The sequence below is a fragment of the Pistacia vera genome, unplaced genomic scaffold, assembly GCF_008641045.1.
Source record: "Pistacia vera cultivar Batoury unplaced genomic scaffold, PisVer_v2 Contig875, whole genome shotgun sequence".
In the NCBI taxonomy this organism is placed as follows: domain Eukaryota; kingdom Viridiplantae; phylum Streptophyta; class Magnoliopsida; order Sapindales; family Anacardiaceae; genus Pistacia; species Pistacia vera.
In genome coordinates, this window is record NW_022196751.1 from 166,596 (window position 1) to 177,515 (window position 10,920).

Consider the following 10,920-nt stretch of genomic DNA (forward strand, 5'->3'; position numbering starts at 1 on the left):
TTGTAACTTGAATCACTTTATTCCCAGCATCTTTCAATCCTTTCAAAGATAATTTGAAGCTTCATGTGAACAAGCTAGTACGATCCTTCAATTCAAGGTTCAAAAGAGGGAAATCAACAAAAGAATGAGTTGACAATGCTTATATCATGGTTAAATTCCAACAAAAGGGCCAAGGTTCAAAATTGGCTTTCTAAGGTAAAAATCAAGGTAGGCTTTTTAAGAAAGCTAAATGGCTCCACCTAAATGCCCTTATTAATTCAATGCATCCAATTCAACAATGTAGTCTCCTGACATGCATAACAAAGCAAGTTCTAGAAAAATCAACTATGTATGACTATCACTCAATTAGGAAAATGAAGCATAATATAATATGAATGCTTATTGGCTCAAAAGTGCACAAAAAGGTCATTTGCATTAGATCCCACACATTTTCCATTCAATCAATCATCAAGAGCAATTAATCACTATGTAGTAAATAAGAATTCAACTATTCATGCTAATCCCTTATTACGCCTCAATTTATCTCAATAATTCACAATAATCCTGATCATTTAAGACAAGCATCGACAGAATCTAGAATTTAGAAGAGAAGGATTACAAACAAAAACGAAAGTATCACTTGGATTTTTGAAAATTTTCTTGGAAAATGACGCAAAAATTGATCAAAAGGGAGCTAAAAGTGAAGTTCAAAGTAAAATCAAATTCATATGTCAAAGACCCTCCCCCACACTTAATCCATACATTGTCCTCAATGTATAAAAAAAAAAAGATGCTTAAAAACTATAAAAGAACAAGAGTAAGTAGAAAACTCCCCTGAAAATGTTGAGCATCAACTAAGATATCAGTCACGTGCTTGGGGGTGAAGGTGGCGTGAATGGTGCGAGGTGGAGGAGGCGGTTGTTCAACCAAGAGAACAATTGGAATAAGGCGTGGGCACGTTGTATTCAAAGATCTCGTCTAGTTTGTTGCCCAATTCCATGATTCAAGATTTTCCATAACGCGTGCCCACGGGTTACGAAAATCATCTTCTGCCAAAAAATTTTGGAAAGAAAATCAAATGCACTCCAAAAAATGATTAAAAAAATAAAAATAATCTAAATAAAATAAAGAAAACAAGGAAAGTAAGACAGAAAGTTGGGTTGCCTCCCAAAAGCGCCATTCTTTAACGTCTTTGGCTAGACGTTGCCACCTCTTAATCGCCATAATTTGGACTTTCCAAAATAATTTAATCAACATTATACACTTGAAAACCTTCATAAAAAGGTTTCAAACGATTCCCATTGACCTTAAAAGTTTTACCTGTATCCGAACTTTGTATTTCAACTGCACCATGAGGAAATGCTTTAGTAACAATAAAAGGACCTACCCATCTAGAACGCAATTTACTAGGAAATAACTTCAGTCTAGAGTGATAAAGTAAAACTTTCCGACCAATAGAAATTTTTTTCCTAGAAATCAGTTGATCATGAAAGGCTTTAGTCTTTTCTTTATATATTCTCGAGCTTTCATAGGCATCATTGCGGATTTCCTTCAACTCTTGCAATTGTAATGTCCTTTGTTCGTTGGTGATTTCCTGCACCAACGGGTCAATAACATCCATAACAAAAACAGAAGACACATCATTAGGGTACCTCATGGCGTCATAAATATTGAATTTAATAATTTCACCATCAAATTCCATGGTGAGTGTACCATCATGCACATCAATTTTTGTCCTGGATGTTTTTAGAAATGGCCTTCCTAATAACATTAGTGTTGAATTAGAAGAGTCATCTTCTTCCATGTCAAGAACATAAAAATCAGCAGGAAAGACCAATCCATTAACTTGTACTAAGACATCCTTCACGACTCCTTCAAGATATACATTAGATCTATCAGCAAGTTGAATAATCACACCTGTTTCTTTTAATGGACCAATATTCAAAGATGAATAAATAGAGAGAGGCATGACATTTATTGAAGCTACTAGATCTAGCATTGCTTTCTCAATCTTAACATCACCTAGTTTGCAAGGGATAGTAAACATACCTAGGTCTTTGCATTTCAGAGGCAATTTTTTCTAGAGGAGGGCTGAAACATTTTCCCCCATACTTATCTTTTCATTACCTTTCAACTTCCTCTTGTTGGTGCACAACTCCTTGAGAAATTTAGCATATCGAGGCACTTGTTTGATTGCATCAAGTAAGGGAATATTTACCTCAACCTTGCGAAAAGTTTCAAGAATTTCCTTCTCTTCCTCTTCTTTGTTAGATTTAGTCAATCTAGTAGGAAGGGGAGGATTTGTCACCAATGCCTTTGGTTGTTCACTATCGAGTCCTCTAGGCTGGTCAGTTTGAGGTTGAGGAGCAACTACTTCTTTTTCCATTTCTTCTCCACCTGTTGCCTTACTAGGTTCCTTCAAATCCTTCCCGCTTCTCAAGGTAACTACACTAGCATTTTGTTTTGGGTTAACAACAGTTTGTGAGGGCAATTTACCTTGAGATTCCAATCTGCTCATAGATGATGCTAGTTGACTCATTTGATTCTCCAGTTGCTGAATGCTTGTTCTTGTCTCCTGTTGAAATTGTTGCATGTTAGTTGCAAGTGATTTAACAATTTCTTCTAGAGACATATCTGAACCTGTGGAGGTTTGTTGTGGTGGTGGAGTAGGTGGTCTAGGCTGAAAGTGTTAGAATGGTGGTCTTGCTCCATAACTGAAATTGGGATGATCCCTCCATCCTGGGTTGTAGGTATTTGAATAAGGATCATATTTCCTTTGTGGTGGGCCTGGAAATCCTCCAGCTACATTGGCATACTCATAGGAATCATCTCGAAGTGTGGGGCACATGTCAGTTGGATGACCGATGGTAGCACAAATTCCACAAGTTTTCACTTGTTGCATATTTCCCACAGCTAACTGTTGAACAATAGAAGTTAGATTGGATATTTGATTTCCAAGGGAAGATATACTTACCTCATTCACCCTTATTGGAGATGTATCCTGCCTGAATCCAAATTGTTGTGAGTTAGCGGCCATGATGGAGATCAAATCTCTAGTGTCACGAGGAGTTTTGTTCACTATGGCACCTCCACTCGCTGCATCCATCATCTTCCTTTCCATGGGTAGGAGTCCTTCTTATATATATTGAATGAGGAGCTATTCAGAAATTCCATGTTGTGTACAGCTTGCACAGAGTTGCTTAAATCTTTCCCAATACTCATGAAGGGTCTCTGTATCTTTCTGTTTAATTCCACATATATCCCCTCTAATACCAGCAGCTCGTGATGCAGGGAAAAATTTATCAAGAAACAATCTCAGCATCTCCGTTGAACGGCTATTCTCAAGTGTACGAAATTGTGCAAGTAATAAAGCTCGAGTAAGCGAGTGTCGAATCCCAAGGGAACTACCTACCAAGTACCAAACTAGTCTATTCTATTGCTATTTGATGAAACAGAACTTTAAGAATGACTTTAATGAAATAAAATAATAAACTAAAAACTAAGCACTAAATAAAGGCAGAGTTTGTAAACACTTTGAAGTAAAAATCAATATGACTAAACCTAGGGCATAGATTTCACACCAATTTAATCCTATACATTGACAATTATTGCTAACCTAATTAAGCTTATTCTAAAAGCCAAATCCACTATTATTCCACTAACTCTCTCTCGAGCAATTAGCAAATTAACCATTAAGCAACAACCCAAGATATCTCTAAGTTGGATTTAGGAGCTAAGAGATCATTAAGCTCTATGGAATTTACCGGAGCCTCACAGATCACGGTAACCTATCTCTAGCGTTTGCTCAATCTATGGTTTTGTTACCTAAGACAAATCAGGTTTCATCTTTGATCTCAACCTAACACATGATATCATTCAACTCTCGGGCCCTTGAGAATTGAAAGCATTATGCACAATAATAAAACTTAGAATTAAAAGCTCAATAAGAATTAACAACAATCCAAGTCAACACATATTCATAAATTGGGCTACATCTTAGCACTAGAAAAGAGATTTAGTTCATAAATACAGTAATGAAAACAATCATTGTATTTAATAACATGAGTTCAAGAAAGAAAAATAGAAAAACTTCTCTAATTTGTGAACGAGAATCGCAAGAATTCCGATCTCCAAAGTAGTAGCCGTCCTTTCTCCTCCTTCAAATCTCTTTAAAACTAATTAAAAATACTTATTTATAGTGCTACGGTTTAGAGGTTACTTAGGAAAAGAATTAAAATCCTTAACCCACTCAAATTCGGATTAGGAGAATGCAATAACCCAAACAGGTCCGAGACCCATCAATACGGCGATCGTTTTCTGTCCCCAGAGTCCACGAACTTCAGAATTTGGTAAAGTGATCAACATGAACTTTGTAGATCTTTGAATAAGCTTTCCAACGCCACCAGAATCGTCAAATTCAGATTACCATAGCTCAAGTTATGATCAAAACATCAAAGCATGCTCATCTTGAAGGATTTCCAGATTTTACGTTGTAGTTTTTACGTGTCACAACTTTCTCGTTCCAACTCCAATGCTTGCACCGTTTGTTCCTAATCATCATGAATTCCATCAACATCATTCTTTTTCCTTTAAATATCTGTTTGAACCTGAAAATACTCAAAATACACCCGTGATCCCGTAAAAGGTATTTATGAAATAATAAATTCAAATTCCAACAATTAAACACCTTTTTTCACAAATAATCCAATTAAATCACTAATAAAATGTATACTTTCAAGCTCTTATCATCCGTCCATGTGGTTATAGAGCCAGGGGGCAAATAAAATAACCAATCCTTTGCTTTTTCAGTCAGCGAGAATGGAAAAGCACGTAATTTGATTTGTTCTTCGGTCACTCCTTGCGGTTTCATGCTTGAACACACCACATAGAATTCCTTCAAATGCTTATAAGGATCTTCATTCTCAAGACCACGAAAAGTTGGGAGCAAATGGATCAATCCAGATTTTAACTCAAAACCCACTTCCAAAGCTGGATATGTAATGCAGAGTGGTTGTTGATTTACATATGGTGCAGCCAATTCCCCTAAAGTTCTCTCTTGTTCATCCATTGTTTCTTCTATTTCAGAGTCACTAGAAGAATCACTAGATGAATCAACCAAGTCAGTACTAAATTAAATTCGGGGAATGAGGATGAAGATGCTTGTTTGTCATGCAATTTAGCTTCCTTCCTAAACTTCCGAGCCGTTTTCTCAATCTCAGGACCGTATTAGAGTTCACCTGCACGAGAAGAACGAAGCATTAAAATAGATCTAATTAACACCAATCCCCAGCAACGGCGCCAAAAATTTGGTGGGTGTCGAATCCAACAAATAATAAAATTCTCACTCTCAAAAAAAATATAAATTGTAACAGTGATGAGCAAGGTCGTATCCATAGAGATTGGGTAAATTTATTTTACTGAAAATTAAAGCAAAGAAAAAAGGGGGTTTTGAGATTTCGAAGTGAGATAAAAGAAAGCAATTATAATCAACTAAAAATTAAGGAGAAATCAATATCAAGCAAATATCCAACCAAAGGTATAATTTCAGAATTGGTTCAGAGAATTAATCACAGATACAAGGATAAAATCTTCTATTCTTCACTAAATTGGTTATGGTTATTAACAAGCTCTAACAACCTATCTCTCCTTACTTCCTCGATAACCAAAACAAGCTCTTTGATTACTTCCCTTGTCAATAAACAACCCTAAACAAGCTCTTAGGATTTAATCTATCGACAACATTAATAATTAGAGAGACTACCAATTCTAGCCAACAAATACACAAGCTCGATTCATTTAGACTAGATTATACATCTTCATAACATAAATCGAAAATCCCTTTATAATCAACTATGTTATTTTACCACTAATATTAGAACACTTAAACAATTACGGATTTAAAGTTCTAAATGGCAATTTATCAACTTGATAATTGAACAACGGGCCCTTTGCATCAATCAATCAAGATAATAATAATTAATAAACATAAAAGATATATAAATAGTAAAGAAATAAAAGAACACTGAAAATTATTTAGATCTCATAATTCTTGAAGAACCAAAACTTCAATTATCCTTCAATTGGAAGAAAAGTATTTAGTTGCACATAATTAAAAGAATGCCTCAAGAAAAGAGAAGAGAGAGAGGTAAAGATAGATGTCTCCCCTCTTTCTTATGAATCTTCTCCCTATTTATAACTTCATCTAATAATAGTTACCCTATCTAGATCAGGAAACTAATTAAAAGCAAATCCCACCAAAATAGGGAGTCTTGGCAAATCTTAGAGATTAAGAAAGGGTAAATAAATCTTTCCACCTGTCATGCATATCTTTTTCTCCAACAAATTCGTAACCCTAGGTCAGAATCTCGGATCCAGTAAGGCACGCCTGCGCTTTATCTGCTGACTGCTTTTGTGAACATTCTGGGAAAACAGGACGTGCCCATGCTTTAAGCAAAATCCGCTTTTGGAATGTATCTCTTTTTGAGCTCCGATTTTTTTCTCTCCAAAACTCTTGATTTTGAATTCAGTTTGATTTAACTCCTCAATCTACTCCACAAAATACGAAACATAATCAAAATCCAAGATTTAAGCATTTATAACCATTAAAACATGAGGAAATATAACAAATATATAGATATTATGAATGCTTATCAGTGACCGAGAGCGAGATCGTTCCCCTAGGAATCAGATGATCCCCAGTAAAACCATAAAGTAGGATGGAGGCAGGCTTTAGGTCTGCCTCGTCTAGTTGCATTTTTGCGAAAGCTTGCTGAAACAGGATATTCACGGTGCTTCTATTATCCACCAACATCCTATGGACTTTGCACCGGCCTATTTCAGGCGTAATGACGAGAACATCCTCATGGGAATGATGCAATCGCACCGCGTCTTTTTCTAAGAAGGTGATATCCTCCTCTCTGCAAACCTTAGCAGGTCGCGGCACCATGCTCATTACACTCACGAGGTCATGACGGGCTTCCCGAGCATACCTTTCCTGGGCACCTCGAGAATTCCTCGCGAGGTGTGGTCCTCCGAAGATGATCCCTACACAATAGAGTCTTTTGCGACCACAACGCTTCTTCCCTGGTTCCTCTTGATCTTTCTTCCAAACGGGAGTAGGGCCATCAATATATTCTTTGAAGTGCCCCTGCTTGATGAGATTTTCTATTGCCTGCTTGAGAGCTTGACACTCATCAGTGCTATGCCCATTATCCTATGATAGCGGCAATACTTTTTATTGTTTCTGGTTGAGGGGGGATTCTTCATGGGCTCTGGCTCTCCAAGCAAGCTGGCCTCTTCTGACTTATCTAGAGTGACCGATACTGAGGTGTTCAAGAGAGTATATTGATTCTTATCGCAATCGCAACGAGAAACTGAGGCATAAGATTTCTTGGGCTTAAATCGATGTTTCTTTCCTTTCCGCTAATCGTCATTAGCCCATCTGTGATCAGTCCTCCTATTCTCCCCCTGGTTGGGAGCAGTGCTCGAGGGATCGGGGTCGTGGCGATTGAGAGCAGCCACAAAATTTTTAATTCAGAGGTATTTTTTGGTGAGGTTGTAGAAGTGAGTGAGGGAAACATCGTCTTCGGATTGTAGTTCCTTCCACAAATCTGTCTGCGAGCAAACTCCAGAGATAATGAGAGTCTGAACGGACTCTTCTGGAAATTTGTCTATATAATATTGGAAGGATTCATCCATCTCTTGTCGTATGTTGCTCAGGTAGCTCAACGACATTGAGAACTTCCTGTTCACCTAGAAGTGTTTCAGGAATTACGAGCTTATTTAAGGCCATGAGCTGACTGATCCCGCGAGAAGTAACCTGAACCAGCGCTTGGCATAGGCAGTCAGGGTCACTACTAAGCAACGAAATTTGGCCAAGTTGGAGACTTGGTAGAGTTCCATGAGGTCGTTGAACTCGTATAGGTGATCCTGCGGGTCTGAATTCCCATCGAATGCCCATATGTCGGGCATTCTGAATCTCGATGGGAAAGGGGTAGTTAAAACTGCTAGAGAAAAGGGATATGCCAGTGCAACCTTCCCACGCTCATTTTGCTAAGCCTTAAGTTGATCCAACACTCATTGTAGTTCCTCAATCTGAGGTAGCGGAGCTTCCTAGGGATCACTTTTCGCAATGTGGGTTCAAGCCTCATGGTTGCGGTTGAGGAAAGATCGCAAATCGAGCTCTTCCTCAACTCGGTCGAAAGCTCTGGCAAACCTTAACACATGTTGGCTGGAGCCATGTGATGGCATTGAGTGATTCGGGGAATTTTCCCAATCTCTGCGGTGGTCCGAACTGACCTGCGGACAATGGGGATTTCTCGCATGACGACGATCAAGGTTGTTATTTCGGATACTGTGAATCTCCCCGCCTTGCACTTTTGTGGGAGTGCTCATGCGACGTGGCATGAGACGGCTGATGCTGTGACATGTCACCGAGTCACAATGCCACAGGGTATTCTACCCGTTGCATGACCGGTGTTCACTGGTCCCTTAGAGCCCTCTAATCCACTGTTTGCCACTTGATTTCCCTTTCTTTGACGCACTACAGTGTGCGCGGTATGGGCTTTCGCCCTTTTTCGCTCTTTTGTGCGACCTGCTGACGTTTTTGGCGGTGGCATTGCCTCATTGGATTTTGGTGGCACGACCCGATCCAAACTATCTAGCCTTTGGCTAACTATTTGGAGAGTATTATTGAAACTCTCCAAGTAACTCATGACGGTTGGGTCGAGCCGCGAGCTTAAAGGAATATCCACCATGATAGTTTGTTGGACTGGCGACACTTCGGGAGAAGTGTCCTCTTGTACCTAGGGGATTTCCTTATTGTCATAGTCAGTTCGCTCAGGTTTGAAACCGCGAGCCATTTACTGATTAGTAGAACCGATTAGTCAGAGATTTCTGATGAAGAGCGGATAATAAATCAGGGCCCTCCTTCTAGCGCCAAACTATTGATGCTTGATTTTGACACCAACAGCTCACACGTGCAAAGTGCTAAACAGACTTAGAAATCACACGTGATAAGGAAACATGAAATGAAACATGAATGAGAAGCGATATTTAAAGTAGTTTGGATGCTCAAAAGCGAATCCTACGTCCACTGCTATTGTATTGATAGATAGGTAAAATCAGGTGGAGTGCGGCAAGCTGAGTTATGATCTAGAGAGAATACAAAAAAAGAAAGAAAGTGTGTAAGCTATTTTAGACTAAGATTAGCCAATCCCGTAAATTAGAAGGTTGTCCTATATTTATAGTGGAAAGTTCAAGGTAATGATTACAAGTCTGTAAGTGGGTAGGTACTGTGCAAATCTTTCTTTGCGTCTCATTGGTTATCTGCACGAGAAATATCCTCAAACTGCGTAGGGCTTGAGCAGGTAGATAATCCTTGACCACTTGCGAGCCTGGCGTTCACCTGTTGCACTGACAAGAACTATACCTCTTCCATCACCGCGTGACGTGGTAGCGCCTAGATGGAATAAAACCTTCAGGAATCCTAATTGGTTCTTACTGACGAGAGTCCACATCAGCCTTAACTTTATAGGCATAACACAACACACACACATTCACATCAAAAGAATAAAAGAAAATTCCATCATTACAAATAATTTAAAAAGGTCCCCGTCGCGTCGAATTGTTCACTGGCGCATCACAAACGCTACACTATTGCTAAGCCGCCATGTTCACCAAACCTTGCTTTGTGCTTATGTAGGAGATGGTAGAAATAATAAGAAAATTAAATTGGGGAAGACGATGTGTGAGGGACTTCAGTTTTACAAAAGGTTATATATATATAGTACTACAAGAAGGATATTGGGTGCGTTTGTTTTAGTATTTTGAATAGTATTTTTGATATTTTTAGAGTTGGGTGGGAATAACGACATAAGATTTAAAAATTAACAAAAACACTCCCCTAGGTTTGTTAATTTATTAAACACCTCTATAATAAAAACATTAAAAATTATAAAAACACACCCACCCACCCATTAAATACCGGTAGCCGGCCACCACTACCATCGGAGGGTAGCCGGAGTTGTCTTATCGACACATGATCGATTGGATCTAGTCGGTCATGTGCCGAGATGGCCTTTTTTCAGCCAGATCTACGGCCAGATCTGGCCATGTTTGGCCATCAATGATGGCCAAAGATATGGCCGTCGTTGATGGTCAACGACGGTCATATCTTGGCCGTCATTAATGACCAACTACGACCAAAGATCTGACTGTTGATCTGGTCGAAAAATGATAGATTGGTGTACTACCGGTCAAATCCAGCTAATAGTGTGTCATTATACCAGATTCTAGCCGCCTTCCAACGGTAGTAGCTAGAATCTGGCAAATGTGGATGTGTGTGGCTATTTTTGTTAGTTTCTAAATATTTTTTTGGGAATAGGTGTTTAGTTAAATTAATAAGCTTAAAGGGTTTAAAAACAGTTGAGCAAAATATAATAATATTTTTAGAGTAAGAAAACAAACCGGTATTTTAAAAGTAGCATGAATTGGATAGTGAAAAAGATTAGACCAAACCGACCAATGTTTTATGTTAGATGCGGTTCTTTACTCTTACAATAAAATGAATTATCAGATGTGATTTTTCCTTTGTATTATAAGTCTTTCAAAAAAGATTTATGGGGATTCACATTATGCTTCTTTAATCAGAATCCGACGTAAATAATACTATACCATTCTTTTGTCAGCCATCTAATTTTATAACAAGAAAACGAAACTCTTTTGTTTCAACAGGCCCACACCTACAGTAACAGACCTAATAATTTTACTTGAAATTAAAACGACATGTTTTAATTGCAACACAAGACCAAAACTAATCACATCAATTCTCTCTCTCTCTCTCTTAATTCTTTCAAATATTTATTTATTTATATATATAGAGAGAGCAAGCACTAGCTGCTTCCAGCTTGTAATTTATCAGACCCACTGCCATTCTGCTCC

General features: G+C 38.3%; 1 protein-coding gene across 1 annotated transcript; it reads right to left on the reverse strand.

Annotated features, from left to right (window-relative positions):
- Positions 1-1,225: 1,225 nt before the first annotated feature.
- Positions 1,226-5,047, reverse strand: LOC116119155. Its single transcript, XM_031405094.1, is given in 4 exon segments — positions 1,226-2,659; positions 2,786-2,896; positions 2,954-3,301; positions 4,712-5,047. Coding segments are annotated over 4 exon segments (2,229 nt in total).
- Between the last annotated feature and the right edge of the window lie 5,873 nt (positions 5,048-10,920).